Source organism: Sus scrofa, chromosome 1 (assembly GCF_054392235.1).
Source record: "Sus scrofa isolate SSC_HxYL_T2T_F1_AM1 chromosome 1, Sscrofa_HxYL_maternal_Yorkshire_Landrace_v2.0, whole genome shotgun sequence".
Lineage (NCBI taxonomy): Eukaryota > Metazoa > Chordata > Mammalia > Artiodactyla > Suidae > Sus > Sus scrofa.
Window position 1 is genome coordinate 201,220,786 of NC_139383.1, and position 21,554 is coordinate 201,242,339.

The 21,554-nt window shown below is 43.3% G+C and overlaps 1 protein-coding gene across 2 annotated transcripts in view; it reads left to right on the plus strand.

Annotated features, from left to right (window-relative positions):
* Positions 1 to 21,554, plus strand: part of PRKCH (protein kinase C eta) — a 233,037-nt gene that overhangs the window by 197,084 nt on the left and 14,399 nt on the right. Inside the window, exons 11-13 of one of the 2 annotated variants that reach the window (XR_014820289.1) lie at positions 9,322 to 9,460; positions 10,124 to 10,829; positions 12,503 to 13,541. Coding sequence is in view for 1 of the 2 variants with exons in the window: in XM_021062478.2 (XP_020918137.2) it covers positions 9,322 to 9,460; positions 10,124 to 10,312 (328 nt within the window). In the remaining variant the exon portion in view is untranslated. Of the gene's footprint in view, positions 1 to 9,321; positions 9,461 to 10,123; positions 10,830 to 12,502; positions 13,542 to 21,554 lie in introns of those variants that run through there. The other variant, XM_021062478.2, reaches the window with a different exon arrangement.

A 21,554-nucleotide genomic window follows, 5' to 3' on the forward strand; every position in this document is an offset into this window, starting at 1 on the left:
GTTAGAATTGTATCAGCCTGTAAATAAGTTATGAAACCCAGCAGCTATCAAGAAAAATGATAGACTTGACTCTATAAAAATAGGAAAGTTACCCTAAACTAAACAAAAACAAACTGAACATTGGCAACCAATGTTCAGTGAATATTTGCAACCAATTTAGCAAATTACTACTAATGCATAATGCGTAGTGAACTCTAAAAAATAGTTTTAAAAATAACAAATTTTAAAATAGGTAAAACATGTGAATAGGCAACAGACAGAAGAAATACAAATGGCCATTATTTGTATTTATTTGTGTATATATATATAATTTTTTTGAGATTAAAATTAATCTCAGAAATCAAGAAAAAATGAAATTAAAACAATGAGATCATTTTTCCCTAGCAAACTGGCAAGGATACAAAGATGATTACATCTAACCTGAATAAGGAAGCCAAGTGGACACTCTTGAACACTGTTGGTGGGAGTATAAATTGGTGCCAACTTTTTAAAAAGCAGTTGCTCAACATCTATTTACATTTTAGATTTCTATTTACTTTAGATCTTTTTAGCTTATACCCTTTGACACAGCATTTCCACTTCTAAAAACTTAATCCTCCTACACATGTGCAAACAATGTTCAATTACTCCACTGTTTGAAGATGCAAACAATTGGAAACAGTCTAAATGTTCATGGAGAGGAGACTAGTTAAATCATGGTGCATATTTAATGGAATTTTATGTAACCATTGCAAAGAATGAGGTGGATCTGTAGGATATAGAAATATGTCCAAAAATTTAAATGAGAAAAGCAAGTTACTTCATAATGTATGCAGCATTAAGAAGAAAAGATTGTATATGTGGAACCTAAAATATGGCACAAACGAACCTGTCTACAAAACAGAAACAGATGCACAGACATAGAGAATAGACTTGTGGTTGCCAAGGGGGAGAGGGAGGGAGTGGGATGGACTAGGAGTTTGGAGTTAATAGGTGCAAACTGTTACATTTAAACTAAATAAGCAATGAGGTCCTACTGTACAGCACAGGGAACTGTATCCAGTCTTTTGGGATAGAACATAATAGAAGGAAGATAGTATGAGAAAAAGAATGTACATATATGTATGACTGGCTCGCAAGCTGTACAGCAAAAACTGACACTACACTATAAATTAACTATACTCTAATAAAAATAAAATTTAAAAAAGGCTAATACAAAAAAAAAAAAAAGAAGGAAAGATTGGTGGAGTTTCCTGGTGGCCTAGCATTTAAGGATCTGGCATTGTCATAGCTGTGGCTTGGGTTCTATCCTTGACCCAGGAACTTCTGCATGCCCAGGATGCAACCAAAAAAATGAAAAGATTGAAAGACTATGAACTCATCAGCATTTTCTTCATAATTTTTTTCAGGAATGATTGAATTTTATGTAATGAAAATGGCACTTTTATAGTCACAAAAGAAATTTTTAAAAGACAAAAAAATTCTGCTGTAAACACTTGCCTGCATTTTTTGTCCTTTATAAAATTTTAACAGCTTTCATAAAGTTCTGTCATGGATATACCATAATTTATTTAGCTGTTCCCCTATTAATAATTTAGCTTGTTTCCAAAATTTGCTCTGTTATGCATAATAAAGCCACAAACATTTTTGGAAAATAAAATGATTAAGTTGACACTCACAAAAGCATTACTTCATGTAGTCACAGAGGTTGAGAGCTTAACCTAGAAAGAATCCATAAGATGGTTTTTAATGTCAAATGTTAATGTTTTCTAATCCTTTTAATCTTAACTGGAGGCAAAAGACTTGGTTCTCTGCTTCCAGGCACTTGTTAGGCTGCCCACTCTGACTGTAATTTTTCTCCAGGGTTTGTGGCCTCAGTATGAAAAGGACCAGGGGTGTTATCCTCAGGATACACTTCCCAAGGCTTAGACCCCAAGCCCTCTCTTTCTCATTCCTTTCCCTCTCCCCAAATGACCTCCTCCACACCCAGCTAATGACTTGCAAATTTCTATCCCCCACCTCCTGGCCTCTCATCTGAGTTGCAGCCATGTATATTCAGCTGCCCTTTAAACCTCTCCACTCTAAAACATACCACAGTGTGTCCAAAATAAATTCTTTGAGCCAGAACAAGCTCATCCCTGCTTCCCTTTGACCTTCTACATCCTTCCATTACTAAATCCCATGACTTGTTTCCCCTCAGAGTTCTCCCCTGATCTAGTTCTCTTTAACCATACTGCCCTACCCTAGTCCAGGCCACTGTCAGTTCTTTTCTGAATACTCCAGTAGCTTCCCAACTGGTCTCTTCATGTTCTGTCTCACCCCCTCTGACCTGTTATCCTCGTTGTAGCTGGAGGCTTCTTGTAAAATCACAAATCAACGCCATCCCTCTTCTTTTATGAGCTTTCAAGGGTTTCTCTTTTCTCTTGGGCTAAAGACTGAAATTCTCACTGTGTCTGCTCTGTCAGGCTCCTACCATCTTCAGTCTCCTTCAATGTTCTGAGCCCCTAGCACCTTGCCTGGCTGGTGGATGGCACTCAGAGGTTGTGGGGTGGGTGAATGGCCGCATATCTTCTCTTAGGTGGTACATGAATGGCACTACCCTAACTTGTGATAAGAAGAAATTTTAGCCTTTTGCTATTTCAGTGACTTTTCAAAATTCTTTTGCCAACTTCATACAGTCAGTCTTGCTTTAAAAAATATTGTGGAGTTCCCCTTGTGGCTCAGTGGTAACAAACCTGACTAGTATCCATGAGGACTTGGGTTCAATCTGTGGCCTTGATCAGTGGGTTAAGGATCTGTGTTGCTGAGAGCTGTGGCATAGGTCGCAGACATGGCTCAGATCTGGCATTGCTGTGGCCGTGGTGTAAGCCAGCAGCTGCTGCTCCGATTAGACCCCTAGCCTGGGAATTTCCATATGCCACATGTGCAGCCCTAAAAAGAAAAAAAAAATATATATATATATATATTCAAGTTTATATAAACTCAGATTTTCAAAAAACGAGCCAACCATCAATGGTTTTGTTTGAAAGTAAGATCGTAATCCAAATCCACTCTTGGCAAATGCCATCTCTTTTGCCCACATACCAGTCTCTTCCTTAGAAGAGAGCAGCAAGTTATCTTCTCAGTATTTGACAACTAGAGATCTATTTCCTAGGCACTCCTCTACTTCTATACCTTCAGGGATTGTGTGAAATCCAACCAACTCCTCCATGCACAAGCTAAGGACCAAAACAAACAAACAAAATATATGTATATTTTTGCAGAATTTGGATTGGGCATTTAATAATGTGCACCAAAAAGGTCCTTTGGGCATAGTTAAATCTCAGGGGATACTTGTTGATTTTCAGATAGTGCTTTTTTCAAAGATGAAGTCCTCTCGGGGAACAATCTACTAGGAGGATTAGCCATTTATGCAATAGCACTGCATGAGAGAGAGTGTGCCTGCACAAGGGGGGTTAGGAGCCCAGGCCTTGGAGGGAGGAGAGCAGAACTGAACTTGAATCCTGACTTTATCACTAGCTCCTTAAATGATGTTGGTGTAGAGCCTACTTTATAGGGTTGTTTTGAAAGTAAAATAAGACAATATGGATAAAGCACCTAGCATTTGGAGAACATTCAATATATGTTAGCTACTAATGACACATTATCATCATCATCATCTGCTGAAACCTTTCTCAGGTTCTCTGAACAAACACACATACCCCCAAATGAGCAAACAGACAAAAAGCAATATACTTAGGGTAGTATATTGACAATTTATTTTACGATAACAAAGTTGTATTTTATTAAAGAATTTCAGATTCAGATATTAACATATGGGTACAGGAGATGATTTCATGTTTGGGATTTTGCTACCAGATCTGAAAAAGATGGGTAAGGAAGGGAGTAAAGGTATTGCTGAAACAAGATTGGGCATGCGTTGATAGCCGCTGACGTCATGTGATGGCAACAGGAGTCTTTACGTTATTCATTGTGGTTTTGTATAGGTTTGAAATTTTCCATGATACAAAGTTTAAAAGTTACATTAAAAATAGATGCTGGAGAGCCCCTTAGATTCATTCTTGTCCAAAGAGTCAACTCTCAACTCACTTTCCTTTATTTCTTTTGGAAGAGCAACTGATTTCAGTGATCTAAGCAGTGAGATTCCTGTCTTTGCTGTTTTATGACTCTCAGAATAGCTTGCGGTGGAGACAAAATAAATATAATTTCTGAATTTCCTTTGTCTTCAAACACTCAAGAATCCTCTCTGAAGCCACTGGGCATTTTAACCCAGCAGGAACAATGTACCTTTCAGGCAATCAGGGAGGATAAAACAACTCTTTCTACCCTTTTGTGCTTACATAGCAAAGGTATAGCTATTAAATACTGGTGCTCAATAAGCTAATGAATGATGAGCCCATAATTGTGCATTTGGCATTTTAGGATCTGAGCCTCTGCCCTGTACAAACCTGTGATCTTCATTGTGCAGCCTTGTTAACTTTGGCTGCTGAGTTAACATGTTGGCAGCAGAGGCTATCAACTCCAAAGGCAAAAACTGACCTCTCCAAAAACTGATCAACTCCAAAGGCAAAAACTGACCTATATATTTCATATTCACTTCAGAGTCAGAAGATGACTTTTTTTTTTTTGCCTTTTCTTTGTTTAAAAGTGAAGATAACTATTTATTCTTTGAGTGAAAGCTGACCATGGCCAGAAATGGCTCTGTAACCTATGGATCTGTTTGACTAACCCTCTCAGTGTCCTACTCTTCTGTATGTGAGTCAGAGAATGTATCATACTTGGGCCTCTCTGCTTTATAATTGCCTCTCTCTTTTTTCTTCTTTTTTCTTTTTATCTGAGACATATGGAAGTTCCCAGGCTAGGGGTTGAATTGGAGCTGTAGCTGCCAGCTTACAGCAGCCACGGCAACACCAGATCTGAGCCGCATCTGTGACCTATACTGCAGCTTGTGGCAATGCTGAATCCTTAACCCACTGAGGGAAGCCAGGGATCAAACCTGTATCCTCACAGACACTATGTTGGGTTCTTAACCCACTGAACCACAACAAGAACTCCATAATTTCCCCTCTTAAAGCAGTTTCTTTTCTCCAACTTCATAAAGCAAAGAATTTGAACTTATATTTCAGGGTTTTTCATTTCCCCTGGAATCTCTTTTTATAGATTTAATTACTTTTGAATAAGGGTCCCAGTGAAGTTTGTGGAACTTCCTTCCTTCCGCTGAAAATAAGACAGGCTCTGAGTTGGCCAGAGCAGCTCATTGTTACCCATCTGAAATGCTTCTGTCTGTCTCTTTGGTCGGCATCTTCTGCCAAGGCCAGGCTGGGGCTAGGGAGGAATATGGCTTAGCCCCATCCAAGGTGGAGAAAACAGGTGCATAGACAGAGTTTTCTGGATACAGTGCAAGGCGTACTGTCATAGAGATATGGACTGGATGTTCTGAGGACAGTGTTGACTCTCTGGGGACAGCAGGACAGACCTCACAATGGAGGTTTGAGATATTTGGGCAGAGGGCAGAACTGATAGCCTGGGATTATATTATGCCCTTAATTGAATCCCCTTAGGATTCCGACTTGAGACTTGTATCTAATGAGATAGCACTGGGTGTGAAATGAGCAATGGCCTTTCCCTTGGAGCCAGTCCAGCTCTGAGAATGCCTAAAGTTAGACCGAAAAATCAGGATTGAGGCATATAACCTGCCTCTGTGCCCGAGGGCATCCCCTTACCAGGCCAAGTCACATCCCCTGTGCCACTTGGTTCCATGTCCTGAGCCGAGCAGGGGGAGGATATGTTCCAATGTTTCAAGACTTCTGTGTGGAGAGAGCACTGTGATGGACAGCTCATGAAACTGATGACAAAGTACTTTTCTCTCCCTGACCGATTCCTGCAACCTGGGACAGCCACTGAGTAATAAGTAATCAAACCTCTTATCTGGGATGTTAGCCACCAGCTCTCTTGAGCAACCTCAGGTCAGCTCCTTTAGACAGTTGTGGGTTTCTGTTCTCACTTGTTTCTGCTACCCAAGGAAATCCTTTCCAAGCTCTCAGCAGGCATAATGGCCTCAGGAGAAAACAGAAACCTGGCCCCACTGTTTGGCAATGAGAGAGAGTAGGGTGCTCTGGGCGCAGGACTCCAAGCGCCAGACATGGTGCTGGACCACAGGGCTGGAACTTGGTGCTGATAAAGCCAGCCCCCAGGCTCCCCTGGGACCGCAGATTATGACCTCTCACCCTGGCCAGCTACCTCTGGTGTTTACCATCAGTCCCCAGAGGAGCCAGACAACCAGGTGCTAATGGGGCCTCCAGTCTGAAACCACTTTTGGAAAAACAACCGAGTAAGGCTGTGCTCCTGGCACCTGTACGTGACCGAAGTCATCCTCACTCTCCACATGTGCTCTTGTGATACCACCTTCACATGGGCTAAACAGATCAGATCTTGCTCGTGTTGTATGTGGAGGAGCACCCCGTTTCCACAGACCACAGCCCACTGAGAGCAAAAGCAGTGGCTTGTGTGGGATTGTGCCCAGGCCAAGGGCCAGAAGGCTGACTGGAGGGCTGAGGCCAGGTTTGCTTCAGACGCTGAGGAGCCTCGCTTTTCTAAGGTGGCTGCCTAGGTACCCAGCTCCTCTCTGCCTGACACTCGGCGATGCCTGGAACAGAGAGTAGCAAGGAGGCTAGTCCATGATAGCCCTGCTGCCTTCTACTTGCTTATTGGGGATTCCTGGAAAATAGCACTTGGTCTTCATCCCTGGGTGTCTTCCAATGACCATGGTCTATAAGAGCTATGTGGTCCCGCCAGCTCAACTCACAGGGCCTGTCTGGCCAGTTCTGTCCTCACCTGCCTCCCCACACCGCAGCATGATCCTGGTCTGGACAGGGACCAGCCTCTTCCCCCAGGCCCAGGGGCCAACAGATGTTTATTATCTGATCAGGGATCTGAGAACAGAGGCATGAGGGCCCCCACAAAACAGCAGTCAGGTGATGATACCAGGTGAGGGGGCCTCACCATTCCCAAGAGCAGAGCCCCAGGATGCCGCAGCCATGGCAGCCTCCCACCTGGCAGTTGACTGCAGACCCCCAGGTCAGGGCCAGCCCCCAGCATCTGAGCAGCCTCCTCCTCACTGATCAGCCAGTGTCGTTGCCCCTGAGCACATCATGCCTTCCACAAGTAAAGCATCAAGGTGTCACCCCATAGGCAAAGCTGCGTCCTCTCCCAAGGCTGAACCCAGAGGCTGGCCATGGTGTTGGTGTGTGGGACCCTTTCCACACCTACCGTGGTGCTGGGCCTCCCTCTGTGAAGTTGCCCAGATATGTGTCATTGTTGGGGGGGAGGGGCGTTACCTCTCCTCTTGCAGTTGTATTGGTGTTCGATTGAGTCTCTGTCTCTACTGAGGCTTTTACTGAACAGCTCTGCTGATATGAACTCACTTTCCTTAAGTGGATTCTGCTCCTCGGGGTGGAGGAGGGGTGGTCAGTGCCTTTGTCCTGGGCCCTGTGTATCTGGGGTGCACCCCCACACACCCTGACCTTACTCCTGTTCTGCCTTTCCCTGCTTGGTAACATCCCCACTAATCCACTGAATCTGAGACAGAAACCCAGGAGCCCTCACTTCTGCTGCTTCTCCTCCTCTTCCCCCGGAGTGGTCCCCAAGCTTTAATACTGTGTTTCACCCAAAGCACTGCTGACTGACCCCCTACTTCCCATTCCACCTGTCACTGTCCCAGTTCAAGTTTCATCATCTCTTCCCTGGACTGTTTCAGCTGCCTCTCGCTGATCTTTTTTGTTCAGCTGGCTATCTTTTTTTTAAAAAATTTTATTTAATTATTTAGTTTTTTGCTTTTTAGGGCCACACCTGCGGCATATGGAGGTTCCCAGGCTAGGGGTCTAATCAGAGCTACAGCTGCCGGCCTATACCACAGGCACAGCAATGCCAGATCCGAGCTGCATCTGTGACCTACACCACAGCTCACGGCAACGCCGGATCCTTAACCCACTGAGCGAGGCCAGGGATCGAACCCACGACCTCATGGTTCCTAGTCAGATTCGTTTCCACTGTGCCATGATGGGAACTCCCATCAGCTGGCAATCTTAATCAGAGCGCTTCCATGGGTCACTTTTGCCTAATAACTAAATAGCAGAATTCCCTAGTGTGGCATTGAGGGCCCTTCATAATGTGGACCTAACATTTTTTTTCCAGCCCTGGCATTTTGATGGCCCCCCGGGTTCCCATGTGAGCCCCTTCTCCATCCTCCCTACACCTGGTGGGGTTCCTGAGCTCACCCCCATGTCACACCTCTATGTCTGCCTCAGTGCACCTGCCCTGTCCCTTTGCCCACAGTGACCTTCTCACATCCCTTCTTTGTCTGGAAGACTCTGACTCATGCCTTAAGACCCAGCTCAGTTTCTGCTTCTGCTGGTAAACTGTCCCTCTCTCCTCCCACTAGAAGGAATTAACTGTTCCTTTTGTGTTTCTCTCACAGCACCTGGTTTCTACTTCCGTCACGTCACTTGTATTATACACCTGTTGGTTCTCTCTCCCTGTCTCCCCCCCATATATGCATATATAGAGATGTGTGTATATGTATCTAGATATACACACACATCTATATGCGTGTATGTATATATATTTTTTTATTAAGTATTTATCGAGTGCACTATGCTAGGCAAAATGGTGAACAAAGTCATCCTGACCCCCGCTCCTTGGAGCTTATAGTCTAGCAAATATCTGTTACCCCATCATACTGTGAGTTCCCTACAGAGAAGGATCATCTGTACTCTTTTTTGGCCACACTTCATGTGGAAGTTCCTAGGCCAGGGATAGAACTCACACCACGGCAGTGACCTAAGCTGCTGCAGGAGCAATGCCAGATCCTTAACCTGATGTGCCACAAGGGACCTCCTAATCATCTGTACTCTTATTGCCGGTGTGTGGCATACATGGGCCACTTGCTCCAGGAATGTTCACCACGTGAAGTCCAGTAGGCAGACAGATGCCAGAGTGGAGAAGGGGTGTGGGGAGCGGGCTGGGTAGATGTCTTATGGGGATAAGTGAGAAGCCCGGAAAAGCCACATTCAGTTTCTCATGAGCAGCCTGTGTTTTGGTATGTGGGTCACCCATTCCAATGGAAAAATCATCTAGGAACCATAAGGCACATTTTGAGAGCTGATCTAAATGTATTATCCAGGTAACCCAGAGAAGGGTATTCCTTTGGAAGTGTGTGTGCAGAAAGCTGTCTGGCTGCATGTGACCACTCTGTGGTCTGATCCCCATCCTGTGACCCAGGTCTTCCAGGGGACGGTTTGGGGCCCGGCTGCTCCACCACAGGCTTCTCCTCGTTTCTTTCAGAGATCTGAAGCTGGACAACGTGCTGTTGGACCATGAAGGTCACTGTAAACTTGCAGACTTTGGGATGTGCAAGGAGGGGATCTGTAACGGGGTCACCACGGCAACCTTCTGTGGCACGCCCGACTACATTGCTCCAGAGGTGAGTGAGCTCACTGCCTGAGTGGCTTTGGGCAGCCAGGCTCTCTAGCAGCCCCATGAGATAGGCCACATTTGTGTGCTGCAGCCTGGTGGGCAACATTGAAAGCTGACACCCCCCCTCCAGACTCTTCTGTGGCTCCTTTAGTGAATATGGCTAAAAATGTCCTCAGTTCTTCCAAATAAGAATTCGAGTCAAAACAAGTTTTGGAAACCTTGGAGTTGCTTCAAGGCTTAGCTCCAAATGAGGACAAAGTGTGCTCCATGCACGACTATTGAATTAATTTTCTTCTTTGCCTCTACTCAGTGCTTTGATTCCAGCCCCATTCAGCAGACTTAAAGCAGGCTCTTGTGTCTTTCCCTATGAGTGTGTGTGCCCAGTCTCCTCTTCCTTTTCCACCAAAGTACTCCCAAAACGTTTCTGGTTTGGATCTGTGCAGACCCGGGCCTGTGCAGGCCATAGATGTTTGATCTCCTGGTTGAGAATTCCTCTGAGTTGACCCCAGGGAAAGCAGGCGACTCTCTAGAAATGGAATGAAACATGCATGCCAGCACAGGAAACTCCCTGGTTTTAGTGTATCTCCCAATCCATCATTTTCCTTAGTCATTAAGGACACTTTTGTTCATCAGAGACACAAAGCTCTTCTCACCCTTCCCCTTTGCACAGATCCTCCAGGAAATGCTGTACGGGCCTGCAGTAGACTGGTGGGCGATGGGTGTGCTGCTGTACGAGATGCTCTGCGGCCATGCGCCCTTTGAGGCCGAGAATGAAGACGACCTCTTTGAGGCCATACTGAATGATGAAGTGGTCTACCCCACCTGGCTCCATGAAGATGCCGCTGGGATCCTGAAATCTGTGAGTGTGGCTGACTCAGCCAGCTTTCCAACTCTTGCAGACCAGCTTGCTGGATATGCTTTGTGGTGTGGGGTTTTTTGGTTTTTTTGGAATACCACCTACCTGTAAGCTACCAGCTGCAGCTGAAATCTGTTTTAATCTGTAGTACCAAAGAACCAGAGTTCTCTCAGGCTGTTTTTACTTTTTTCTCTTATGCAATGGTTACTTAGGGGGTGGCTGCACCAGTCATTGATAGCAGTGTTTGCCAGATAGCAGGTATTTCTAGCACTTGTAGCTTCAGTGTGGGCAGAGTGCTGCTCCTGCCTCATCCCGTCAGGACACGTGAGGCTGTTGGGTCATGTGGACAACATTCCCGGTTGTATCCATACTGATTGTTTGATTTTGTTTCTGTGGGCAGTGTCCCAGGAGCAGGATGAGAGGGTCTTTCCTGTGGTGCTGGGAGGGGACAAGAGAGGTTTTCTAAACTTCTGCAAGATCTTGTTTGCTTCCATGCTATTCTTGGGCAAGCCAGGTCCCAGCCTGGGAATTCAGGTGCAGTGTGTAATACCATGTTGAAAAAAAAATCTTCCTTTCATTCATTTAAGGCACTGTGCTGGAAGCCTTATTTATTTATTTATTTATGTCTTTTTAGGGCTGCACCTATAGCATATGGAGGTTCCCAGGCTATGGGTCCAATCAGAGCTGTAGCCACTGGCCTGCACCACAGCCATACAGGATCTGAGCCATGTCTGCACCCTACACCACAGCTCATGGCAATGCCAGATCCTTAACCCACTGAGCGAGGCCGGGGATCGAACCCACATTATCATGCATCCTAGTCAGGTTTGTTAACTGCTGAACCATGAAGGGAACTCCAGAAAGAAAGCCTTATTTTGAAAAGAGGACGAAACATGGATTTGATGGCATTATGTTGAAAATAAGAAAGTAACATGTAACATGAAAATAATATATAATTTGGGTCAGTTATTTATTATAAAGTCAGGTATTATTTTCTACTGTAGGCATAGGGGGAATAAAGATGAATATTTTTCAAATAGGGAAAAATCAGAACAGTCCGTTTTCTGTTGGGTAGCATCTATGGGATGAGAATTACTTCCCTCAAATCATATCCTTTCCAGTAATTTGAGAGAAAAAAACTAAATTTGGGAACTATTAGCTATGTTGGTGAAAGACTTGTCTCCTTTAGAAATCTCCAGTCATCTAATTTGGGTCATTTTAAGGACATGTTGTATACAGATCACTGTGTCCTGGCTCTGGTGACATGATTGTCCCTGAGAATTCTCCACATCACTAAAAGAGAAATGATCACGGAAATCTTTCTCAGGCACATATTGCCAAAGTTGGTCAAAATTCATTACTCGACCCTCAAGTTCAGGTGCCAGTACTCTCCTGAAATTGAAGAAGTACTAATTGCATATTAAAAGTACTTATGGATTCTACCAAATGTCTTCTATCTGCATCTTTTCCTGAGAAAAACCTGTTTGTATATTTAGACTTAGGAAACCAAGAAGTGGCTTTTAGAATTTCATGTTTAAAAAAAAAACAGAGAGAAGGACTTGTCTTTGTAGATTTATGCCTCAGCTTGCCCTAGATACCTCTGATGACCTAATCTATCATAATACAACCAAATCATGCTGTACAGTTCGGCTTACTTTGCATTATTACTTTCCCAGTTCCATGATCCAGAATCTGGGTCTTTGTGGACCCCCCTCTGCCCAAGGCACACTCATCCCCTGTGGCTTGCAACAACCACCATCACAATGCTAGTGGTTTATCATGTGCAGTTAATCCACTTACTATAGTTGATTTAACTTGTTGACTATTTAAAAGAAGGACCCCAGAGTTTATAATTCAAATGAAAATCCTAGTTCAAGCCATAAGAAATGTGCATTTTCTCCTTGGTGTATAAAAGTCACTATGCTTGGTATCATGGAAAGTAGGATATAAAAGTCAGTCTGAAAAAAAAAAAAAAAACAAAAAACAAAAAAACTCTGGTGTTCCTATAGTGGCTCAGCAGAAACAAATCTAACTAGGAAGCATGAGGTTGCAGGTTCGATCCCTGGCCTCACTCAGTGGGTTAAGGAGCCAGTGTTGCTGTGAGCTGTGGTGTAGGATGCAGATATGACTTGGATCCTGCGTTGCTGTGGCTCTGGTGTAGGCCAGCAGCTGTAGCTCCAATTAGACCCCTAGCCTGGGAACCTCCATATGCCACAGGTGCGGCCCTGAAAAGACAAAACAAAAAGTCAGTCTGTGCCTCCAGAAACTCTCATGTTCTCTCTTTAGGAATCAACTATCCAGTTCAGTGTTTCTTTGATAAACACCTTATACCTTTGAATCTAGGTCCAGTAGAAATCTTAAGGGACCACATCATCGTTTGAGTGGAACATCACCTACACTTGCTTCTCTTAATATTTTTACTTCCAATTTTTAGAATTGCTCCACCTCTTTCCATTGTTTAGAATCCTCTTAGGAGAATTCTTTGCCACTAAATCTGGGACCTAGATTTCACCTCCTTTAGGCCCAATCCCTGTAAAGCCTAAGGTAGATCCCAGGCAAGGTTAAGATTCACGTGGAACTATTAAGATGGTTTCTTCTTAGCCAGGCAAATCCAGTTACTTTACACTGTTGTTTTGATGAGTGTGAAAATATTTTTGGTCACTAGGATATATGTTATCCGGGGAGATCCTCCCTCTGCAGTCTTTGTTCTGGGAGAAACCAGAGCCTCTGGTGCCTAAAGAGAATCTCCTCTTCAGTAGAGACCAAGTGGTTCCCTTCTCCTTGCAGACTCGCTTCTGGAAGCTGTTAACTTTTTCACTTGCCTTTACTTCAGCTCCTTTCCAATGCCAGCAGCTCGGCTGGCTGTGATGTGTCACGAGCAAGCACGATTTCCCTAAGAGGCTCTCTGTGTTCTTTGTAGGCGTCCCCCTGAGGGCAGAAGCTTGGGTTTCACTCCATGGTGGCTTATCTCCCAGCTCTGTTCCCTTCTGTCCTGGTTGAGTGGCCTTGGCAGGCGACCACATCTCTCTGTGTCCTGTCTGAATCTCTGTCCCCTCACTTATAAAATCGAAATAACATCCATGTCTTAAGGCCACTGTCCAGTGAGTGAATACACAGAGACCACACAGGCACACCACGAGCATTCTGCTTCCTCCTCCTTCCAGGAGGGCACCTTAAAAACAATTTTCAGAAAAACACTGAAAAACATGTCAGAGAAAATTACTAAAAAAAATGTTCACTGAGAGGATTTCTGAGACAATTTGGTACACTTTAATGTTGTGCATTTCAGCCTCCAGGCCTTAAAATCACAAACTTAAATGCTGTAGTTGAGGAAATTCAGCTATTATCGGCAGAGGGCAGAGACATTTAAACAGAGGTGTGATCAAAGAAAGTAAGAAAACAGTGAAGAGCACTCAAGACCGGGGGAGAAACTCCAAGAAGGAGGCTTCAGGGCATGGTCATGAGGAACTTACCTCCAGAGCAGAGTGGATCCAGGGCAAATCCTGGCTCTATCCCCTGCGACCTGTGGGACTTTGGCAAGTGGCAGGGTTTTGCCAGGCCTTGGTTTCCTCATCTGTACTCTCGGCGCCTGAGATAATGCATTATGGATACTTGGCACAGTGCTAGGCAGAGTGAGTGCTCAGGACTCAGCCACCACTGTCATCAATAAGAGCTGAGTGCATTTGCAGACTCTTTGCCCTTTTTTCTGAAGAATTATCATTCAGTTTATTGTATTAGGAAGAAGGTTTAAGAGAGCAAGTCATGCTTCACAAGCCATTCAGACTGCTTTTTGGCTTTAATTGCAACTTGATTTAATTTGACCAATATAGTCCTTTTATTGCTAGAAGAAACCTAGGAGATAATCCATCCTAATTCCTCCATTTAAAAGATGAAGAAACTGAGGCCCAGGGAAACTGACACACTAAATGTCCCTCAGCACATGACTTAAATTAGAACGCTTGTGCACCTCTCCTGGGAACGTAAAACAATGCAGGCTCTGTGGAAAATGATATGCTGGGTGGTTCCTTAGAAAATTAAACATAGAAGTACCATATGATACAGCAATTCCATTTCTGGATGTACATCCCAAAGAATTGAAAGCAGGGACTCAAGCTTATCTGTACATCGATGTTCACAGCATTATTAACAATATATAAAAAGTGGAAGCAACCCAAGTATCCATCAACAGATGTGGATGGATAAACAAACTGTGTTATATGCATACAATGGATTGTTAGTCATCTTTTAAAGAGGAAGGAAACTCTGACACACATTACAACGTGGAAGAACCTTGAATGCTTTATACTTAATGACATAAGCCAAACACAAAGGAACACATGTATGATTCCACTTACATGAGGTACCTAAAATAGTTAAATTCATAGAGACGAAAAGCAAAATGGTGGTTGCCAAGGGCTAGTGGAAAGGGAGTGGGGAGTTAGGGTTTAAGCAATATGGAATTGCAGTGTGGGAAGATGAAAAAAGTTCTGGAGATGGATGGTGGTGATGGTTGCACAACAATGTGAATGTACTTAATCCCACTGAACTGTACACTGAAAAATGGTTAAGAAGATAAACCTTATGTTCTGTGTATTATACCACAGCAAGGAGAAGAACCCCGGGATCAGAATCCAGCTTTTCCTGACTCCCAGTCCAGGGTTCTGAGTTAGACTACACCTGGCCATTCCTCATTTTTCTTCTGCTTCCCATTAATCAGTGTCCTTCCCCTAAACACATGAGCCCCACCTCTTTAGCACCCAAATTGCTCCTTGATGTGTTTCTTTACAATTTTTAATAGAAACATTAGGCACTGGGGGGAGAAGCTACCAGAATGCTGTGTACTTAATAACCACATAGCATGAATCTGCCACATATTTAACTTAAAGATACAGTGTTTATGATTATATTATTAGAGTGTTATTTAAAGAGTGTGCATTTGAGTCTTCTTTTATTGCGCTGAGATCAGCCTGTGACCCTGAAAGGAGAAACTGATACATTAGGGAATGAGAATTCCTAATTGCATTCGGCAGATACTTGTCAGATGCCTCCCCCTGGCTTGACCTGTGCTGAGTGCCAGGAAGCAGAGATGAAAAGGCATGGCCTCTTCTGTGGCTCACAGTCTAGCAGGAGTGAGAATGCGTAAATGGATACTTAGCGCGCTGCCAAGGGGAAATGCTCAAAGCTGAGGTGGGGAGGGGCGGGGTGGGGGGTGGTGTTGGGGAGGACAGGGAAGCGGCACAAGGACAAGACAGAGGAAGTGCCAGTTAGGCTAGGGGCTGAGGAGTAAGGGTTCAGTAGGGTTGATGAGGGGGAGAAGGATATTCTAGACAGAGGAAATAATTTGTGCAAAGCCTAGAAGGAGAGAGGCAGCGTGCATATTCAAAGACCTGCAGTCCCCAGTTCTGAGCTGCCAGTGTATTAAGGGTACGATAGGGGCCATGAATGAATTTAGGACACGGGAACCTGAGGGGTCAGGGAAACATTCAGAAAATAGTCTATTCCTTGCAGTGGTCACGTGGGTCTGGAAGTCAGAAGAGAAATTGGAGATGCCCACTGTAGCATGGTAGTCAGAACAGTCAAGTAGACGTGGCCCTGGGGTGTGGGGGTGGGGGGTGTCAAAGGAGGACGAGGCCTGGGGATACCAGGGTCAAGGGGGTGGCATTGGAAGAGGATTCAGCAAGGAGGTTAGGAAGGAACGACTTCAGGTTGTATAAACATCTAAATCTGCAGGGCATCTACTAGTTTTACTTGGGGGTGACATAAACCAGTGGTTTTACAGTGTGATCACAGAAACTAATGTTTGCAGTAACTTTTGAGCAGTGCTAGCCAGGGAGGAGCAAATGGCCCTGGGCCAGACAACTGGGGGCTTGGGGATATGTCTGTGTTAGGAGGTAGGTAAATTGAGACATTTTTAGGGACTCTACGTTTTCATTTTGTTACACAGTTCCAGATCAAGGTCAGGTGCACTTCTTTCTTTAAAAATACGGACTTTAGGCCTTTTCCCAGGGTTTTGTAACCACTCGTGCTATTTTGGGAGCTTGGTAATTTCAAGAATTTCTGATGGTATGAACCTGGAGGGTATCACAGTTAGTGAAATAAGTCAGACAGAGAAAGACAACTGATGTGTGATATCACTTACATGTGGAATCTAAAAAATACAACAAACCAGTGAATAAAAAAAGAAAAAGAAAAAGAAACAGACTCACAGACATAGAGAACAAACTAGTGGTTACCAGTGGGGAGAGGGAAGAAGGGAGGGGCGAGACAGGGATAGGGGATTAAGAGGTACAAACTATGATGTATAAAACAAATAAGCTACAAGGATATATTGTACAACACAGGGAATATAGCCAATATTTTATAATAACTCTCAATGGAGTATAAGCTATAAAAATTTTGAATCACTATGTTGTACACCTGAAATGAATACAATATTGTAAATCAAGTTTCTTTCAATTTAAAAAAACAAAAGAGTTCCTTGGGAGTTCCTGTTGTGGCTCAGTGGAAACAAATCCGACTAGTAACCATGGGGTTGTGGGTTCGATCCCAGGCCTCGCTCAGTGGATTAAGTATCGGGTGTTGCTGTGGCATAGGCCAGCAGCTGTAGCTCCAATTTGACCCCTAGCCTGGGAACTTCCATGTGCCGCAGGTGTGGCCCTAAAAAGCAAAAAAAAAAAGTTTCTAATGTTGACTCCATTGTGTGGTATCTTGCATAATCCTAAAAACTCTCAGGAAGTCATGCATGCTATTGTGGATTGTAATCATTTATGATAGACCTTGATGACTATTAGAAACATAAACACAGAATTTCAGAGATGAAAGATCTTTACCAACACTTGGTCTCAATCCCTGGTTTGTAGATGAAGCTGAGGCTGAGAGGTGAATCAACCTCACGTGATAAAAGCACGTGAAATGGGAAAAGCACACACTAGTCCGAGGGTCGCAAGACCTTCCTCCACTCCTGCCACTGCTTTCCAGCCTCTGCCTCTGTAACACCTAGAGTGCTCACTTTGAATGAGGTGCGGCCCATGAAAGCATTTTTAAAGTGGCATGTACAATTCAGGAGTAAGTTATTAGTATTGTTAAGTTACAAGTCGTAATTTCACAGCACGCTGAGAGCTGTCATTATCTTCATCCTCTCTTGAACAATCCACCACCATCATCAAGATTATTAAGTGCTTAATTGTACAAGAGGCTGGCTGTGTTGGCTTTTTATTTCGGAGAGAGTTGTATTTGTTTTTCCAGGAGCTTTTTTTTTTAAGTTAAATAAATATTTTTTTCTTCCTTATGCCCCCCCCTTTTTTTGCTCTACATTTTAAAAAATATTTTATTAGACTATAGTTGATTTTACAATGTTGTACCGATTTCTACTCTACAACAAAGTGACCCAGTCACACACACACACACGCATGTTCCCTCTTCCTTATGTTATTTCCATCATGGTCTATCCCAAGAGATTGGCTATAGTTCCCTGTGCTACACAGTAGGACCTCATTGCTTATCCATTCTAAATGTAGTTTGCATCTCCTAAGCTCAAAGTCCCAGTCCATCCCACTCCTTCTCCTCTCCCCCTTGGCAACCAAAATCTCTTCTCCATGTCTATGAGTTTGTTTCTGTTTTATAGATAGATTCATTTGTACCATATTTTAGGTTCCACATATAATGATATCATATGCTATTTGTCCTTCTCGTTCTGACTTACTTCACTTAGTATGAAAATCTCTAGTTGCATTCAAGTTGCTGCAAATGGCATTATTTCATTCTTTTTAATGGATGAGTGGGATTCCACTGTGTATATATAACACATCTTTTTTTTTTGCTGCTTTTTAGGGTTGCACCCACAGCATATGGAGGTTCCCGGGCTAGGGGTAGAATCAGAGCTACAGCTGCTGGCCTATTCCACAGCCAGAGCAATGCCAGATCCGAGCCATGTCTGCAACCCACACCACAGCTCATGGCAACACTGGATCCTTAACCCACTGTGCAAAGCCAGGGATCAAACCTGCGTCCTCATGGATGCTAGTCACATTCGTTAACTGCTGAGCCACGACAGGAACTTCTTAATCCATTCATCTGTCGATGGACATTTAGGTTGCTTCCATGTCTTGGCTATTGTGAATAGTGCTATGTCTTTTTGAACTAGAGTTTTGTCCAGATGAATGTCCAGGAGTGGGATTATTGGACCCAATGGTGGCTCTGTTTTTAGTTTTCTGAGGAATCTCCATACTGTTTTCCTTAGTGGTAGTACCAATTTACATTCCCACCAACAGTGTAGGATGGTTCCCTTTTCTCTACACTCTCTCTAGCATTTGTTATTTGTAGACATATTAATGATGGCCATCCTGACCAGTGTGAGGTGGTACCTCACTGTAGCTTTGATTTGCATGTCTCTAATAACTAGTGATGTTGAGCATCTTTTCATGTGCCTACTGGCCATCATATGTCTTCTTTGGAGAAATGTCTATTTAAGTCTTCTGCCCATTTTTTGTACTGGTTGCTGCCCATTTTTCTACTGGGTTGTTTGTGGGGTTTTTTGGTGGTTGTTAATTTGTATGTTATTTGTATATTTTAGATATTAAGCCCTTGTCAGTTGCATCATTCACAACTATTATCTCCCATCCCATACTTTTTTTTTTTTTAATGGTTTCTTTTGCTATGCAAAAGCTTATAAGTTTAATTAGGTCCCATTGCTTTATTTTTGTTTTATCTTTTTATTGAAGTATGGTTAATTTACAATGTAGTATTAGTTTCAAGTGTACAGCAAAATGATTCAGTTTTATATATATATATATATATATGCATATTGTAAGTATGCAGAGGTTTTGAGAAAGGAGAAGTCACTCTATGGCAGTGTGGCTAGAGTATAATGAGCTAAGTTGTGGGCCTCAGCAGATGTGGGGGATGTAGAAGATGAGGCTGAACAGCCAGCTAGAGCACAGAGAACACAGGGGGCCTTGTGAAAGTGTCTAACCTTTATCTGAAGGGTCATTGAAGGCTTTCTAAGAAGCATGAATGATAAAGATCTTTGTTTCATATTTAAAAGATCACTTCCCAAAATGTAAAGAGGTATTATGGATCAGACAGAAGTAGTTACAGACAAAATATCTGGGATTTTTTTTTTCTTCAAAATTGTCCAGGGATGATAGAGGGAAATAGATGAAGCGAGATTGGGCACGTGGCAGTGAGTATCTGGGTGATAGGTACATACTTACATGTTTGAAAATTTCCATAATAATATTTTTAACACATGAAGTGATCTCTTATACAAGTTCAAAGTATGGCTATACACACACAGATGTTCTAGACTTTAGAAAAAGTGAATTCAGCTTTCATGAATGTTGCTAATGGTTTAACAATACAAATAGACAAAATGACCCACATACCAGCTGTCCAATAGACTCAGGTACATCTTTTTTTTTTTTTAATGTATTTTTTTTTTAATGTGAAATGTTCAGTAACAATGGGCCCAACTACATCTTTTTGATTCCCAGTAAATGTTTTGAAATCCTGGGCCAGGAGTCTACACTGTCTGGTCATTTTTATTCCATGGACAAAATCAGTAGTTTTGACATACTCTTTAACATTCTTGAACAGTCTTCACACCTTCTCCAGAAGGGAAGAATGGGGGGTACCTGAGTGTACCACAAAGAAGAGAGGAGGAGAGAGCGCTCATGGGTGAGCCCTGCCCATGCTGCTGCCCTTGCCTCTGTGTATGATCCTTTCTTCCAGGCCGGTCTGCCCTTCCCCACCCGACAGGCAGGAAGGACCAAGATCCCCAAGCCAGCCCTTCATATCCGCTCTCACCACCACGTCAGCACGGTGGGTCATCCCTACTTGGCTTCCTGAGATTTCCTAATGTTCTTCCTTTGGAACATAAGGTCAGCAGTATTCCTGGACTTAACGTCTGCTGGTTGTTTTACTTGCCTTTTTTTTTTTTTTTTTTCCCCCTTCAAAAGGAAATGCTTTCTGAATGCCTTCTTACTTTTTTAAATACAAGGTATAATTTTTATGATTCCCTGTCTGTGCAAACTGTTTGGATGCCCTTCATATAACACCAATGAGTCATAGATGTTCAAGGCTCCAGGGCCTCATGTGGTGTAATAACTTCAGTGGGTCCCCTGAATTCGGGGTGAGGGGGTGTTCCTGTCTCTCATTCTATGGAGAGTGAGTAGTTGGACAAGATAGGCACCAACCTCTTACCCAACATAACTCCTAGCCCAACATTGCCTTCCTCTGCTCACCCTTCCCATCATCATCTATACCACCACCCCAGGATCGTAGACTTTTGAGTCTTTGGTGTATTGATGTCCAAAGATGTCACATAAACATATATAGAGGACAGAGGAGTTGTTTAGGAGAACACTCCGCATGGAATTGGTGGGAGGAGGGGAGTTGGAGCACACAGTTATCAACTCAGTTTTCTACTTGAAAAAAAATTCCCAAGTCATTAACCAAATGTCCTTCCAACTAAAAATTACCATAGTACTCATCCCCAAATGTACGAGAGGACTGTATTTCTTGACCTTTTGTCTCGTTTCTCATTGCCTCCATCAGATATATGTTAAATGCTCACATGTGCATGTTTTAAAAGCAAAACTCTCCCGCCCCCACTCTCAGATAACAGATTATAAAACCTGGAAACATCCATGGGAGAAGCATAAGAAATTTGGAAAGATGCACATCCTTGTGTGAAAATCATATCTAAGGCTTTCTAGACTGCTGACCTTAAAGATGATTTTTTTTTTTCATTCAGTTTGGGTGTAAATACATATCTTCTGTTGGCCCCTATGTTACCAAGTTTCTTAAACTGGCACTAAGCGATCCTAAAATGGGAAGAGTTACAACACAGAAGAGAAGAGTTTGCTTAGTTTCTGTGGTTGTGCGGAGTTTTGACTTCATTAGCTTCAAAAAATCTTGGGGAGAACCCTCACTGAGTACACACAGCTTAGGAAGGTGATGGTCTCTGAGATGGGGGTTCTTTTGGGTGAAATCATTTCCTGTGGGAGGTCACCAGGCAGCAGTGCTGACTCAGGTGAGGTCAACACCCTTTTCTGTGAGCTCACTCAGGTGGCCAGGTTAAATAAGTGCTGAAAGGAGTTTGGCGAATTCTCCCAAGTCACTTTGTTGGCTTGGGAAGTATTGTAAACTTGGCATCAGAAGTAGCTTATAGGGAGTTCCCGTCGTGGCTCAGCAGTTAATGAACCTGACTGGCATCCATGAGGATGCAGGTTCAATCCCTGGCCTT